At 35.2% G+C, this 17958-nt stretch overlaps 1 protein-coding gene and 1 long non-coding RNA gene across 4 annotated transcripts; one reads left to right on the top strand and one right to left on the bottom strand.

The window, feature by feature from the left end:
* Positions 1-2086: 2086 nt before the first annotated feature.
* LOC108953044 (uncharacterized) lies at positions 2087-3315 on the bottom strand. Its single transcript, XR_001978334.2, has 2 exons — positions 3123-3315; positions 2087-2351 (listed from the first exon to the last, which is right to left on the bottom strand). It is a non-coding gene; the product is annotated as an uncharacterized LOC108953044 (long non-coding RNA).
* A 955-nt stretch (positions 3316-4270) lies between these two features.
* Positions 4271-10423, top strand: LOC135615064 (uncharacterized). 3 transcript variants are annotated; one of them, XR_010487835.1, is made up of 7 exons: positions 4271-5127; positions 5206-5251; positions 7417-7490; positions 8662-8721; positions 8871-9196; positions 9376-9441; positions 10205-10250. XR_010487835.1 is itself a non-coding variant. In XM_065113069.1 (7 exons), the coding sequence occupies exons 4-7, from the start codon at positions 8677-8679 to the stop codon at positions 10247-10249; spliced, it is 189 nt and encodes a 62-aa protein (XP_064969141.1). In that variant the 5' UTR covers positions 4271-5127; positions 5206-5251; positions 7417-7490; positions 8662-8676; the 3' UTR covers positions 10250-10423. The 3 variants fall into 3 exon arrangements, 1 of the variants encoding a protein (XP_064969141.1); XM_065113069.1 differs by having other exon boundaries at positions 8871-8903; positions 10205-10423; XR_010487836.1 differs by lacking the exons at positions 4271-5127; positions 5206-5251 and having other exon boundaries at positions 5969-7490.
* The last annotated feature ends 7535 nt before the right edge of the window (positions 10424-17958 follow it).

Genomic DNA, 17958 nt, shown 5'->3' with positions numbered 1-17958 from the left:
GAATCTATCTCGATATGAACTCGATAAAAATCATCTTTATAAATCAAGCATAACTCTTACAAAATAATTTTTAATTTTTGCCTCACAATAATTATTTTCTCGCTTTTGAAGGTATTTACAATCCAAAACAATAATAGATGCATCATCATGTCTAACAACCAAGCCAAGAATCATCATAATTTAATTTAATCCAATCAAGAGCTGTTTTTTTTCATTTAATAGGGCAAGAACAATGATTAACATTCATCATAGACTCAATTGGAAATATATCTTCATTTTAGATATAATGGGTAGCTACCAGAAACATCACAACTCATCCCACACATCCTATTAGGCACATCCACATTGAATTAACATATCCCTATCCTATTTATATAGATGAGAAGGAAGAATTTTCCTTAATAGAATAGAGGATTTTTTTCAACAGAATAGACAGATTTCCTCGTATAGTCGGAGAAATCTGCTATCAAAAATTCAGAAACAATTAAAAATTTCAATATTTATGAGAAAATAATTCAGAGAATGGATGTACAAGAACCAAGAGTAGTAAATATCATAAAACTATGTCTAAGTTTGTTCAAAGCCTTACCAAAAAACCTCTAAGTCCAACTGTACTTACAATGCATAGATTAAATTCTAGGGATCAAGGTGACCATACTTAGCCTCGTCGATACTAATCCAAATTGAATCAACATCATTAAAATGTTTTATACGTTTAGCATGTAAAACAAATTTAATTAAATGAAGATCATCTATACCCAAAATCGCCCATAGCTTTTGGGGTCACAAACCATCTCACAGGATAACAAATGAAGACTACGAGAGTGGTCTGCTGTATACTAAAGAAACTATCTAATAATATGATTAATACCTTCAAGAATAGAATTAGGAATCCAACAAGCACTAAAAGTATGCAAGGGAAGCAAATAGAGCACAGAGTTAAACAAGAGTAATGCACTCAGCTGGGATAACAAGTTGGTTTTGTAAGTGCTTAATCTATTTCTAACATTTTGAGTAGAATGCTCAAGTACTCAATTAGGATCGTAACGAGGAGCACTGAAGGATAGGATCCCAAATACTTGAAAGGAAATTTACCTTCCTTGAAGGATCCCAATTAGGAATTTCGAAAGATTGTTTCTGTATTGTGTGCTTTCATAATAAAACTTTAGACTCTCGTTAGATAAATAAATATTAAATGGTGGACTAAATCACAATCCAAATGGATCATTGAGGGTGACCTCAATATTAAGTCAGCTTCATCACTCTAATCATATCACCATCTTCGGATTAATGGCAATTTTGTTCAAGATCATAGTCTTAATGAGTTTATCACTTTTTTTATTTTTAGCTTTGGAACGCTAAACCATCCCAACCAACTACCCTTTTGTCTTGGCTTATTCCAACTGATTGGGGTATCTCTATTTAGGAGAGCAATCGACTCATTTCGTGTTTCACAATCAAAGAGATTTTTGAAACTATTTGTTATTTTGGCCTAATGATTATAGTTGAGTTTTATAAGTACCATTGAGATATTCTGCCTAATGATTATAGTTCAGTGAACTTAGAATCATTAAATCCTCACAAACAATCTTTAGATTCTAATACAGAAATATTATGTTGAGCACTAGCTAAAGAATCCTCAACATCACCAAGCTTGTGCTTATTCTAATAAGAAAGCAAATGACAAAGATTATGTAGGTTAGTAGAGAAGATCTAAAGAGGAGCACTACCATTAGAACCCCAAGTATTGCGAAGAATATCTGTGACTTCATTATACCCACTCTAAAAGTTTTGAAATTTAAAATTATAAAGAAAATAATAAACAGAAGATAATGAACAAAAAAGAAGCATCCAACAATTATTAGCAAGAGTATGATCTAACCTATCCTAGATTTGAACAGATCCTTTATGGTTATTACAAAGTGTTCTTGGGGTTGGAAAAACCTAGATTTAAAAGATGAGCCATGTCAACAAATGATTGAAATCCTCGAACAAACCAGAAACATAAAAAACAAAATCTCCACGTTTATCTTAGAGAATATAATTAAAATCACTGATGAGAAACCATGAAATACAAGTCATGCCAAGCATAGAAAAGTATTCCCATAATATGTTACTAAGGATGTACTAATATACAGCCGTAAGCAACCATTGATTGCTGTTGGTGTATTGAACAACCACATTGCACATATTGAGATTGCATAGAAAGCACATGAGCAAATACTCACCAACTGTTCCAAGCAACAAGAACACTGCCCCAACGCTCGAATTGCAGGCTACGCATCCCCTGTCCAATTTTTTCCTAACCTTCGGATGAACCTCACACAATATTCCTTAGAAGCCTGGATTTCCTGTAAAATCAAAGAATCTACATGGTCAGATCGAATCATATTTTGAATATAGTCACTCACAGCCTGCAAAGGTGTGGTCAAGGGAAGGGCCATCGTCAGCCAACATAAACAAGCGAGGAGGAGGGGCATCTTTGCCATAGTAGGCTTCGCCACAGCGACCTTCTTGACACGGTTAGTTTCCTTAACCACAAGTTGAGTCTTTTTCTGCCTAGCCTTAGGCTTAAGCAAGGCGGCGACCTCCTTGACTTTAGCGCGAGCTGCCGCTCGGGTGGAGACATTCTTAACACAAGTTTTTCCTTGATCCTAGTACTCAAAGGGTAAGCCAAGCATTTGTACCCACACCGGGGCAGCATGCATCGGTTCCAACAGAGGCTGGAAATCCAATCGCCAAGGCATAAGATGCAAGAGTTCACCTCGGATGGACCAAGGACCATTAGTGAGCACCTTCAAGATATCTTCCTACGAAGAAAATCGAAATAGCACATTGCCCTTTCTCCATATCCATGGTCAGAGGGGGGACAGAAGCATTCCAAGACTTGTAAACAAATGATTTAATCACTTCTATGGGAGGAGGACGACGTAAAAAACGACTAACTAAACTAAACTTCCAATGCTCACGCCAATTTTCCAAATTCTCGTCGTCAAAACAAACGAAATCCGCAGACGAATTAATGATCCGATCAAAATGAGAGTGAGAAAGAAACCAACTTTCGAACTAGCAGAGGGTTTTTCAGAGATTCCCTTAGCCCATGTAAGGGGAGCGGATCCAACCTGTTTGTTGCGACTATCCAAGCCCTGCTTGGAAACGGGATGCCTCATAGGAGCAGGAGCAATACCAGCATTGTCAACCATGAGCACGGTGATGCCTGTGGAAGGGAGCACAAAAGAAGGTGAAGAGAAAGAAGAGTTGTGGAAGAGGGTAAGTGAGCGCCGGTAGAGAGGAAGAGGAAGGCGACGGGGTTTCCCCCCAACGCCCAAGAAGAATCTCTTTCCGTTTCTTTGTACCCCTTCTTTACTAGCACCTTCCATTGAGTGCCTTTCACTTTCGCTAAATTTAGACTAGCAATTGATAATAATCACTATAAATGATGGTTAATATTGATATTATATATATATATATATAATCCAAATATTGATAAGAGATATATGCATTCTATCGAAAAAAAACCCATTATATTTACTTTTTAGCCCCCCATATTCGTTTTTATCCTAGGGGCACATTTTCAACGTGGACGAAAATAATCTCAATGTTTTAGTAAAATAATATGATTATATATGATATTCAAAAAAATAATTAATCATTATAAAATTTAAAAAATAATACTAATCATCTTAGAATAATTAGAATATAATTCTAATATGATTAGTACTTAAAAATATATAAAAATTAACTATCAAAATTAAAAATTTTAAATAGTATTATTTAGATAAAATATACAAATATTTTTGTCCAAATAAAAAGTTAACTTTTTCCCGATAAAATGTAGTTAAATATGCTATAAAATAGGGTTAATTATAAATAATCACTGTAAGTAACTATTTTCACTATCTCATTCTTTATATTTTAAATAGTTACATCGAGATTTTTATAATTACGAAAGTTAAAAATTTAATCTAGTTTCTTCTCATATTGTCTACTCTGTTTACAAAAATACCAGACGTACTCATTGATAAATTGAAATGAGATAAAATCAGTATATGCTCAATGATAAATTCAAGATATTTTTTAATAAAATCGATATTATGAGAAAAAAGTAAATTAAATATTTTTTTATAAATATAAAATTTTAAATATAAATTTTACAAATATAAAGATGAAGATAATAAAGATTACTAACTAATTAAATAATAATATGTAATCAGCCCTACAAAATTAAAAAAAAGGGTTATCCCTCCACAAGCCCACCATCTTTGAAGTTGGAAGGCGGGCTTCTTCGCTGCCTCACCGTCTTTAGTTCTTCCTTCCTCCCTCATCCTCGTTACCCTCCCAAGACCAAACCTCTCGCTACTTCCCTCTCTTCTTTGACGCCCCTTCCTCGCTTCGACTTAACGCTCTCCTCACATGCCGCTTCCCTGAAGTCGGCCAGCGGCGCCCACGCGGCGAAGCATCCGCCGCCTGCAACGAAGAGGAAGAATTCCGGGAAGACGAGGGCTCCGGAGAAGCCACCCGCCGAATGCGATGGATCGGCGTAGCGATCCTTCCCCGCTGCCGAAGCCGCCCGCTGGATTCTTGCTCGACCAGCACGGGAGGGTCCTCCTGGCCGCCTCGAAGCGGATCGCCACCATCGTACGCAAATTTTGAACGGTTTTCTTTCCTTCATGGCGTCTGTTTGTTTGTCCGATCGGCGCGGACTTTATCTGGACATTGTTGTGGACTCGAATCTTGATATGGCTATTAGGTTATAGATTTATGCTTCCGTGATGGCCAAAATTCGTTCTTAAATTAGATTAACAGTGAGCCCAAGCAGTGGCGGGAAACCTAATTGGATAGATTTTGCAAATCTTCGTTTCAGCGAGCTCAAACTAGGGTTTGTACGTCGTAGGGTAACTGTTGATGCTTACACTGTGTCCTGTACCTTCCTTCTACTCTACAGCGATTATTGCACTGAAAAGCATGACTTTGATTCCTTTTCATGACCAGATAAAGAGGTACTTATTTTCCTGTGACATATTTGCTGGTTGATGCTTCCAATAATCTGCCCTTAGAATGTGTAATTAGGAGAGTGTTCCAAAGTTCTAAAGGGGATGAATGCATGCTGCTCTGCCCAGTGGATACGTATGTGTTCAACATTTTGAGTACTGGGTTCCTTCTTGCTGCAACTATTATATTATAAGTCGTTATCTTCCTGGGCAGGCCCATACAAATATTGAAGAGCACAAACTTCAGTGGCTGGTCAGCAGTATGTGTCATATTCTTATATTTTCATTTACTTGTGTTTTCGGTATTACTAATCTTGCTACTGAAGTAAATTCATAGTTGAAGCTCTTAATGTTGATTGATTGGAATTGCATTTGGACTTTTCGATTGTGTTCCTATTTCTGATCCTCTTTTTAATTTAGTACATAGCTTTTCTTCTACACAGGTTGGATGGGGTTAGATCAGTAATGAAAATTTCTTTTCTAATATTACGGTAGTCAGTAGGCTCAGGTTAATTACTGGCACATCAGAAATTAAGGACCATAGAAGGCCACAGGAACATCATGGTCCATGTGTTTGAAGTAGCTTTTCTATCTAAAGTGTCTTAGCTAAGCATGTGGTCTTTCACCACAAGATCCTCATAAAGCATGGGGTCTTTCAGTATCAAGATATCTTGGTCGTAACTTTTACCAAGTCAGTGCAGGCTAAAATATCTATTTTTACTCCTTTGCAACCACAAATGAAGTACTTTTAGGTAATAACTTTACGCAAAGCAAAACTTATGGTTTTCTACTTTCAAAACATGTAGAATTTTTAGATGTTGCTTATGGTTATAAGTTCGTGCATCATCCTTTGTGCATAAGATTATCATGTATATTTGCTGCTAAGGCTTTTTAAAATAAAACTCAAGGATCATGAAGAAGAATTGCAATGTTTTGGTTTGTTAAACCAACCTCTCTCTCTCTCTCTCTCTTCCTCTCCTTCCCATCTACGTTTATTAATACACACAAATGGAGAAAAAGGAAAATCCAGAATTCCTAGATGCATTGCTCTACCTTTAACATGTTTAAAGTCTATATTAGTGTACTTTGTGAGTTTCTTTTTCAGGTTATCCCTGCTGCTGCACATGCCCTTGCCAAAATCCATATGCATCTTGTATTCAGTGTGTTAGGACAACAGATTTTTGATTTTTCTTCCCTTTCAGGTTTTGTTACTCTGAAGAAGACGTACTGGAGTTTGGCACTGATAGTTCTTCTGTTGGATATCTCTCTATGAAAATGATTTTTGATTTTTCTTATCTATTTGTTTATGTGAAAATGGGTTCCTTCAAATAATTTGTTCTAGATAAGATGATAAATGTGACTGAAAATTATCTATCCATAATTATTGATTGTTAAAAGAACTAAATCTTTACCTGTTTTTGTTTGGAAACAAGTCACTAAAAATCATTACTTATTGATATACCTGAAACTAGGTTATTACTAGGGGAGTATTTTGTGCATTGAAGGTATTTGATTGAATATTTCTTTTACTTCTTGATTTTTTAGTTGTCAGTCACTATAATTTACTATGTGTTGCCTTTTATTTGAATCAGCCATGCAGGGCTAGGTCAAATCAGTTGTTAGGTCTTTTAGATTCACCTTATTGTGTAATTTTTTTTGCATCTCTTAATGAGAAACCAATGCCCTTAAAGATTTTGCGTGTTTAAAGTTTGTTTTTTGTTGACTTAACAAATATGTATTGATATTTGGAGGAAATACTTTGTATCGTCTAAACAGTTGTATCATCTATGTTACATGGAGTCTTATTAAACCTTTAAACATGGACATCTGATTTATGTAAACTGCTTCCATAGCCTTAACCTCTGTCTCCAATTTACTTCTTGGGATACCGTTATACTCTTGTGCTGAATATGATTAAAATGAGCATTATAGAACTGTGTTATCTCATTTCTGTAGTCAGTATATTCTGTAATGGTAAGTTCTGTCCTATGTTGCGTAGAAAAAAAAATAACGTGTTATAGTCTGGATGGTTTTAGGCATCTTCAATCAGTTAGATCCACTTCAACTTGACATTACCCAATTCCTCTTCAACATCCAGTTTTGATGAAGGTTGCACTGTCCTTTGGTGTATTTGTTTTAAGGATTTTACTTTGTTGTCTTCGTATATGATTTCTATAGCTGTATTTTATTGCATTGGAGGTATAAGATTTTCCAGTTCCATAAATTATGTCAGTAACATCAATTTATATATTGGGAAAATGTGGCACATAGCACTTTCTTAACTATAATCAGTTTGCATGTTTCAGTTATGTGATCTTTTTCTTTAGTTTTGATAGATGTTTATGCTTTATCATCTGTCATTTTAAGAGTAATGTCTATCCTTCAAATTTTTGTTTCAATGACAACAATGATTTTGATTCTTCAGATGATGGTGAAAATATTGAAGGATTGCCCAGTGAAGGTGTTGAGATAACTTGCTTCAATTTGGTGAGATAACTAGTAAGTTACATGATCTTCCTAGTATGATGTTCTACTACTGTAGCTAAAGTTTCAGCAGACAGCAAATGGGTAATTTGTTGTATCCAAAGGTCAGTCAGAATCTGATAGGGACCTGTATTCAGAACCTGGGTTTGTCCTCTTAGTTTTCCATTAATTTTATTTAAACTGATGGTTTGCGGTTTGCACAGCTGGGGTCTGTTAGACTTTAATAGGTTTGCGTAGTTTGGTCTTAGTGATGTTGACAGATTGGATTGAGATTGTTAGTTTCTTTTTGCTAAGAATAATACTTTAATAGTACAATTTGTGCATACACACCCCAAGCACCTCATTGACATGCACCCACCATTCTCCCATTAATGCTTACTATATAAAAGAGCGAGCCCAGCGGATGTGATTCCCGCTAATGCTTGATTATATACATGTTCTTACATGTACAGATATATACAGTAAATTGGCTGAATTGGAATGTACATCAAATTCTTTTCAAATGACTTTAATCAGTTGGGATCAGGGGGGATCTGCTAGATTTGGAGTGATCAGCTGGCATTGACTTAAATTGTGAATAACTAATCAATCCACTAGGATTAGCCAAAAATCCATCAATCAGTTTGATCAGCCAAAATGGCTTATGCCATTAATCTCTTGAAGGTTATTGGTGTTGGACTCAACCAGATTTGCTGGATTGAATCGAGACATGCCAATCTTGAGAATTATGATTCTGCTGCTAGGAGTCCACTGGGTGGTTCTGATTGTAAGCTAAATCAACCTTTGTTGAAGACCTTTGAATAACCTCATCTATGTTAATTTCAGAGTAAGGAATATTTTAGGCTTTTTATCTTCATGGTTGATACCCCTCTTCTTCTGGCACCACAAAACAAGAAAAATCAAGAAAACACTGCTAAATAATAAATGAATTGTAGAATAAGAGAGGTTTGGATGAGTTGGGATATGATTTAGGGATGAGTATAGGTATGGATCATATGGTTCGAGTATGATTCTGTTAATTCTCTTCAAGCCATGTAAATGGGTTTTGTTTTTCTTTTTTTTTTGACTCTGTGCTGACTTATGGAATTTTTGGTTGTACTGTGAATATGACCAACAGGGTTGTTTAGATAATTTCTTGTTTCAAACATCACATTGTAATTTTATGTTCATGTGATTCGATCTGTAGGATGGTGCACATTACATGATCTACACACCATCTGATCCACTTCTCTTTGTTGCTGTCAAGGTACATTGCCTATTTTCTTTTTGTTTATCCTCCAGATGAAAACATTCTTGATGTTTTTAAGATCAATGTCTGTAATATATCTGTTATATTTTTCGTTTCTTGTACAATATTTACTAATAAATAAGAATAACAGTGATTTAATTCTGCAGGGTGAAAATGGTGTTCTCCAAATTGCTGACGATGCAAATGATTCATCTCTATGAAATGGGTTTTGAATTCAGTATTCATTTATTGCTTATGGTTATTCTGCATGCCTTTGATATATTAATCACTGTTTCTTGATTTAATTTTTCTGGATGTTGTGGCCCCTGGTTTATTTCAGGTTAGTTTGTTTGCTTCCTACTTTCAGATATTGCCTGTTAGATTGTATTGAGTTCTTGGATATTTTAGCCTTTTATGTTTGTAGATCAGATGCTGATTTTTTTTTGCCCCTCGTAGACCAAGTTTCTTCTCGGGATCCCAGTTTGAGCTACATGTAACCTTTTTCTCTTGCATTTTGGAAAAAAGTTACTTTTTCTTCAATAAGTTATGTAGTTAGAATCATTAATCAGTGTTCCGATTATGGATTATATTGAAACCATGTCTGTTGTTATTTCAATAAGGAAACAGTTGTTTTTTTTTATGCCCTATTCTTTTCCATGACCTGGAAATCAGGATCTGCCGGAGGACCCTGTTACCGTTGCTGCCATAGATGAGGAGACAGAATTTAATGCTCTTGTGGTATGTTTTACAGTCATTTTTTTTGTGATTATTTCTCTATTATTTAGAATTCATATTGTCATAAACTTAGTTGGAATTGCTTATGTCCTGAGGCACTTTTACGTTATCTGTTTGTAAAGGGTCAGCTTAGTTGCAATCTCGCTCAAGTCCCGAAGGACTTGTTAAAGAGCAAATTGATTAGTTCGGAAACAAGTGACGGACAAATCCCGATGTTTCGCGAAGAGACTAAATACTTAGTGTGTAAGAAAGAAAAGAGAGAAAGAAGAAAACAATAATTTTAGAAGACAAACAAACAGTTGCAAATCCACAAACGACTATTTACTAGGTATCGGGTGCGTTGGCAAGTTCCTATAGGCTTAATGTGTGAATTTGTGAATCAAATCAATGCTCAACACTATCTTAAACCCGAAAACTAAGTCATTTTGAGATAATTTTGTCCATTATGATGAGCAATTGTTTTGTAGCTTTGTAAATTGTTTTTGCTCACAGTTTTAAGTAAAGAGATATTAAAACAAGGTAAAAGAGATATACAGCAAACAAAAGCGACGAAATGCTCATTGACGAAGGTGTTGCGTGGGTGTGATGATTGTCAATGACAACACATTGGCATTCGAGTTAATTGGCCTCTAGGTCTTGATAGAGAGATCAGGAGGCAACCTTCTCCGAAGAAAGCGCCTTTACCTTGTGCAATTTGACATGTTTAACTGAACCCCGTGAAAACTCTTTTGATGTGGTTGCTTACAAGCTTTTATGTTGTGTGTAGGAAGAGGAGGCTGCACTTCTTGAATCATTGTTGGGAGAAAGATGACAAACAGAGATCTTTGATGAGCTGATCGATTGGGAAAATGATGAGAAAGATTCTGTGTTATCATTTAGAAAAGAAGTTTCAAAAGATAAGTTGGTCTTTGTGTTACGAGGACTTGTTAAGAAAATGTTTAACAGTGTGTGATCTACATTTATGGAAAATTAGGCAACACAGACTTACTTTCTTTCCAATCTGCAATAGAGCGAGCGATATGGAATATCTTCATTTGTTGCCTGTGCAACTGAGTACCGTATCGTTATATTTGTTCATGATAATGGATACATTGATCCCTGCACAACTGACATTAATTCTCTCTATTTCTAAAGTCAGTGTGCCTTAAGTAGTTTTGGCTGCTTTGCCTCGACTAATCGTGCCTCAGCTAATCGTTCTCCGGAACCCAACCGGTTCACTACTATACTTGGTTATTGGGAATATTTGAAGTGGGCAGGCATTTGAGTACACTACTACATCAGCAAAGTGGACATCTGAGTACTGCATCAACACCAAGTCGGGCTCATAGTCAGCCTTGTGTGTCAGCTCCTGGTCATATTCAGTATGACACCAACAATGAACAATAACAATCGATGGTTTGGGTGGTTTTTCACGCTCAAATATTGTCTAAGTAAACGTTGACAGTTATATATCTCATTCGTGTAAGGTCGAAAATGTATTCTCTTTATCAAAAGAGCCCATCGAAGATGTCTTGTCGGAAATACCTTAACCTAAGTTTTGCATGTTTAGATGATCGACTCTCACTTGCTTTCGATGTCGATTTGTGATGAAAGTAGTCTCGAACCAATTTGCATTTGCAATGCCCACTAATTTGGCATAGAACTAAATTAGATATTGATAATTTAATCGTAAGAGAAACAAGTCAATAATCAACAAGAGCGCCCACTGGATGTAGTGTAATATCTAGATTGGGATTAGGATACCAAGGGTTTCTTAATCAACATCGGCTTTTAGATGTCTCTTTAATGACCAAGGGTTGGCCACTCCTTTGGTAAATCCATCATTAATAAATAATATTTCAAATGAAGCTTCCTTGTGTAACATAATAAGTACAAACTAACATATTTACTATTATATGCAAACATCATCTAGCATCATCAGTCAATATAGACATTTTAAAATTAATTTATTTTACAGTGTTAAATCCTTATAATATGACACTATTATTTAAAACTCAAACATCTTCAACTTTACAATTTCACTAAATTTTTATAGATGACTTTGTAATATTTTTATAGGTCAAAATCATATAATAACCTAGGCTTGTAATCATACGACTTACATAATATCTAATGTTTAGTTATGTTAGTTCTTTTTTATTTTATTCATCATTAGCGAATATATAAAAGGCTTATAAGAGGCTCGATAAATCCATTTTGATTACCTGTGGTAACTTTTAAGCATGTCGGGCTACGTCAAATCATTTGTTACATAATTGTTCTTTATATTTTACATTGCCAACAAGTGCATTTGAAATGTTTGTTTGTGAGACCCTAAGTTAAATGCTCATTTGTGAGGTTACGAGGAGATTGATCATCTGTGAACGAATATTTTTTTTTATAGGTTATTATGGGACTTTGTGAGGTTACGAGGAGATTGATCATTTGTGAACGAATAATCAAAGGTGCCATAGATAAAACTTACTAAGTCCATACCATATGGTATTAAAGTGGGACAAGAAAACTTAGAAATGTTTAGTATGTAAATATAGAGGACTTAATATGACTATATTGAGGGCAATCAATATGTGACTATTTAAGGGAAATAAGCATAGAGATATAGGAAAATAAGTTGCTTAATGGAGTAGACATCCGATGTTAATATTTAGAGGAATGACCAACTCTTTGCATGAGAGGCACCACAAGAGTATGTAATGTACAAAGATTATGATGGCCAAGTTTGAGCTATGGCTCGATATTGGTAATCAAACTTGATAGTGCTAAATACAAGTGGGAGTGTTTCGAAAAGGACGAGATGAACAAAGAGGGATAAGTTGCTCAATAACTGAAAGAGTTTGTTCAAAGTTCATAAAGGTGAGGAAAATTAACTCAAAAAATTCAATACTTACACAATGACTTATACATGAATGATAGGCTATCCGTGACCATTTCAAGATAATTGAAACTTGATGTCATGGAGTATGAAAATTTTTTCTACAACATGTGATAGATACGTCCATAAGAGCTAAATTGTTCAGTAGGTTTTACACGTTTCCAAATATTGTGGGGTACAACGAGAGACTATATTAGTGAATAGTCATAATTTAACAAGTGCATTTATAGTGACAGAATAATATAATTTTTTACAGCAATGTAGAGTAGTCTAAGGAGATAGTGGTTTTTGAAAATTTTAGAGAAAGTATAGAAAGAGGATAATTACTCCAACAAGACAAATATATAGGAGAGATAAATCTTAATTCTTCAGTGGTAGATTCATGTATAATGAAGCACATATATTGAGGGAGGTATCTTAAGTTTGAAGTTTTGTAAAACTCAAAGGATCAAGTGAGTAATAAGGATTCATCACGTAATCTCACATAAGATAATGCATTGATTGACGCATTATGAGATTAAGTGAAAGAGCGACAGGAGGTAATACCAAACAAAGACACACTTTAAGCTTATGAGGAGATCGAGTTCAACGAAGGGTTGACACATGAAATGGTGGGCACGATGCATGAGAGACACCATCATCTTAATACAAATCGAGGAGTGGAGGACTTCGGTGAAACTTAGTAAACTTGGTAAAGTACCTATGCCGTGTGAAAGGAGTCAACTTAAAAGATATAACATGAAGCAAAGGCGTGAAGACAAATGTCAAGGATATGAACTCTTGTAGAGACAAGAGTGAGATTATGTCGTTTCTTAGTTTCCTCATTTTGATGGGGTGGACTCATCTTGTAAGATGCAAAAGTCAAAGAGAACTTCGAGATACATGCACCTTAACTTAGTGAGGTAATTAACAAAGAGATTAGAGCAAGAAGTTAACTCAATTTGTGAAGATAAAGTTGGAGTCGAAATTCCTTACCACAAGGCAAGATGACACAAAGACAGGTACTCCTAAAGAATATACAATAGTACTATCATTTAAGTTACTATAAAGGAAGCTATGTGCAACAAAGATTGTATTAGGGGTAGAGACTCAGGATCTAGATAATGATACATCAACTTTTAGTGAAGTCGGTGGACTTTAAGAGTTACTAAACGACAGACTATCTCATAACTTTAATTCATCTACTAGTGACCTAAGTGTGGATCGACAAAGGTGTAAAACCCTACTCCTAATTTTATTCATATCACATGCATGATTAAAATAGTATGTCATCATACAATTTACTTATGCCATCAATAATAATATAATGAGAAAGTGGGCCAATTTGAACCATATATATCATAAAAAAATATCAAGTAATGGTAATACATATATGTTATTTGTATTTTCATTAGTATGCTAGGTGGGTACTATGTAAAATACTTGGGCACCATAGAAGGTCAATTGCCAAAAAGGCAAACATAATCGGAGGAGGCATAGGCCCTACGATGTTTTGGCATAAACCACATGAAAATCACAATTTGAGTTCACCATATAAAGATCATAGTGTAATTGACCTATAGGCAACGCAATGCAATGGATCATGATGGAATAGTTCAAAATAATCTAACACACAAATTAAGTCTCATGAGGAATTTAATCATCAGGAGGGAAATGATTGGAGCTATTGGAAGCTTTGCTTCAATAGATAACATAACGATAAGAAGGGTTATAGGTTTAAGGAGTAAATGTCATTATACCACAAAGGTAAGATCTTCCGTGCATGCATCGAAGTTTGTATTAGATAATAAGGTCATGAGCATGAATAAGTGTTATAGTACCACAAAGGTAAGACTTTCAAGTGCAAGTATAAATTAATCCTGTGAGGGACTTGACCATATAAATGTATGATTAAAGCTATTAGAGAGTAGATTGCTTAAGAGCTTATATTTGCTTGAGGGAGCTCAACAAGTAAGAGGACAAGGTCGAGTGAGTAAATGTTGCTACTAAGGATACAAATGAGAACAGAATTAGCGTGAGCCCTATAACATGATGGCAGAGGCCATGTAGGAGAGTTATGTTGAATCTCAGATTTTGATAATGAAATCAATTAATGAGTTTGTGATCTAATCTATATTTTGAGTGACACATGACTAGCTTCGATCAAGGAGAAGCAAATTAATTAAAGCAGTAAGAATCAGACATTGGGCCAAAGTGAACATGTCAAACAATTGGACGTCAGGCTGAAGGATCGGTCGACGTGTCGGTAGAAGGCTTCGTGCCATGAATTCGGGTATCAGGTCGAAGGATCGAACATTGAGCCAAGGAGATCGAAAGTTGTGAGAGTCAACATGCCGATTTGGCAATACGTCGAAGGAGAGAACAATGCACCGAAGGATCGGACGAGCGTCGGATAAACCAATGACATGCCAAACAAAGGATTTATGCTTTGTAATTATTTCTCTAAAATCGAAGTAGTTTAAGGGGCTAACTAAGTTAGCTTTTGGTGTAATCATGCTAACTCAATTAGGGGCCAATTGGGCCTTAATTGAGACTAATTTGGGCTCATTGGGAGGCCCGTTCAATGACCCAAAAGTTGGGTCACGTGGTGGAACTGCCTATGAGTTGGAAAACTCAAAAAACCCGATCTCCGAGGCTGTCAGGTGGTGGTATGACAAGACTAGGTGGTGGTACCGCCCAATATCAGGCTATAGGTGGTGGTACCACCCGTACTCGGAAGACCCGAAAGTTTAAATTTTTGGCTCCAATTTTGAAACTATTTGGGGCCTATAAATACCCCACTTGGGCAGCAAGAATTTTTTAGGAAAAAACGAAGTAAACTCTGCCAAAAATTTGAGTTCCCTCCTCCTAGTGCTTAGAGTTAGTCCTAAGGGAGGTGTGTGAGGGAATACTTGTAAAAGAGTGACTTGTAAGGGTTATCTCCTAAACTTGTGAAAAGGAGAGAGTGCTGTAAAAAGGTGGTTGGTCTTTGCCTATTGAAAGAAGACCTTTAGTAGATGCTAGTGGCTTCAACGAAGGAGGAATCAGAAGTGGATGTAGGTCACTACGACCAAACCACTATAAATTCCAGTGTGTTCTTTCCTTACTTCTTATTCTTTTTACTGCATTCTACTTTACTTCATTGCAAACTATCCAATCCCCTCTTCTCTATTCACTTGCAAACTTATACGAGTTAAACAGACGGTTTCATCGAAATCGGTTTTTATTGTACGAAGATTTTCAAACCAACGTAATTTTTTCGCTGCACTAATTCACCCCTCCTCGTAGTGTTGACTCGATCCTAACAAGTTAGAATATCTTTCCATTAACTAAGGTAAATTACTTGGAGAATATAAAGGTATTGAAGTAGGTAATTGAAAGGAGCAAGAAAGTAATGATGAGTCTAAATGGACTTAGTTACCCAAAACCAAGCATTAGTTAAAATATATGTTAACTTAGAGTACTACAATGCCAAAGAGACAAATTTAACGATTACGAGGAGAAGAAAAGGAATGGAGATGTAAGGCAACAAATTATAGCATCGTGGTCATAGAAGCACCATGGTACCATAGAGGTGAGACTTTTATAAAATCATTGATCCCTTGCTCTCGTGGAGGGAGTGTATAGATATGGAAGGGGCCGAGGAGTTCAAAATATAATAACATACTCCAAGTATTATGATAAAACAAAATAATAAAGGCCATAGAACGTTATAAAATCGGTGTTGACAAGCATCTCATCAAGATAGTCAAAAGTATGGAACTTTGGGTCGATGCGAAAGTTCTTGACTAAGGAACGAAGTATGTAATATGTGATGTTGTACCCTTTTTGCTCAAAGGGGTAGGCAACAAAAATGATCAAGTATGTGGTACATTCATGAGGGATGACCAAAACTAATAAAGAGTTGCTCTAGTTAGGAAAAAATTTTGTTCCAGCAGGCAATGTTTCTTGCATTCCGGAAGCTCGACGACAACGATAAGATGACTTATAATAGCTAACTCAATACAAATAATATAATAATTTAAGTAATTCAAAAGTGTGAGCAAAGAGTAAGTGAAGGAAGTATAATCCTGAGGAGGTAAGTGAAGTTAAGTACCCTTAGCCTTCTCAACTCTTAAGAGAATAAGCGAAACTGAGTGTCCCAGTTATTTTAGTTATCCAATAGAAGAGCTCTATAAATATTTAAAAGCCCTTCGAAGAGATATAGTGGTAAACAATCAATGGTGATTGGTTCTATCCAAAATAGCTTGTTTGCTTCATTTCTCAACAAAGTGATAATTGAAAGCAAAGATGATAACTAGGCAAAAGATAAGTCGATGGGTAACTTTTATGAAAAAATGATCTAAAAACTTTAAATTTTATGAGGCAATGCTCATTAAAGTTATAATAGACATCTATCCAATTGAGTTGGCATAGACATTTGAGGAATTGATACATAATAGGGAATGTTTTTTTATTCATTTAAAGGGTTTGGAGGAACCAATGAAAGTCAATGCAACTTGACCGACCCTACAATAAAGTTAGATTCACTAGTAAGTCAAAACTACATTGGTAGATCAAAGTTCAACCACTTAATATTAACAACAAAGAGCAACTAAAGGTGAGAAGTGCATTATGACTAATACAGGAGATTAAAGATTTAGTGAAGTCATAAGGTGCAGTATTTGTAAAGGTTTCAATAAGGACATCCTATGAATAAATGGAGAATAATGTTATAAATAGCTTAAAGGGAAGGTGTCTAACGTAATATCTAGATGTGTCCATGCTTTTTGATTCCATTCATGCCTTAGGTAGCACATAAGGGGCTTGTAGTTGGTTTGACAACTCCATTATCGTATAAAAATAAAATTATCTAAAAATAAGACATGTAGTCATTTTGGATGTTTTTTAGGTACACAAAGTAACATGAAATATCATTCACCTAAGCACCTTAGAGCTACTCAAGTGGCACAATATTATATAGGCCTTTAGAATAGTGTTTTGGGTTAGTTTGCTGCTAAATGCTAAATTCTGTAGCGGTATCATATGGACACTTATGAGGACTCTTGAGTGTAGCCAACTACCTTGGATCCTTTGTTTGATGGTCATTCATAGCTTATAAATTTCATCTTTATATTTTAAAAAATTATCTACCAAGTGTTTGCTTAAATATTTTTTTTGTGAGATCCTGAGTTAAACATTTCTACTAATCCATCTTCTCTTTTGCAAGCCTTTAGAAAACCCTATGAGATTATAAAGATATCGATTATTTACAGATGGACTTGAAAGGATGTTGTATAACTTAAGCAATATTAATTAAATCTATAAGAATATGGTCTACAAACAAAAGATATTATTCATAAAATTTTCAATAGTTGATTTAGACAAAGGAATAATTATCATCTTTACATAGACGATTAATTTATTGAATAAAATCATTCGATAAAGATATCATCGTATCATGTTAATTAAAAATGAAAAGATCTCACTCCTCATTCATTTTAGGTTTCTCAATGCTACTTAATATTACTATATAATTAAAAAAATTAGAAGAGGTATCGTATGCTTAATTCACAATCATTTCCATCCGATAATAAAGTTCTCATGTAAATAAATGATCAGCCTCATTTGCTCTTAGTAAACTACTATATCCTTTCAACCATCAAATCATACTAACTATATATTTTTCA

This window comes from Musa acuminata, chromosome BXJ2-6 (assembly GCF_036884655.1).
Source record: "Musa acuminata AAA Group cultivar baxijiao chromosome BXJ2-6, Cavendish_Baxijiao_AAA, whole genome shotgun sequence".
In the NCBI taxonomy this organism is placed as follows: Eukaryota; Viridiplantae; Streptophyta; class Magnoliopsida; order Zingiberales; family Musaceae; genus Musa; species Musa acuminata.
The sequence above is the reverse complement of the archived record's forward strand: the minus strand, read 5'-3'. Positions and strand labels throughout refer to the sequence as shown.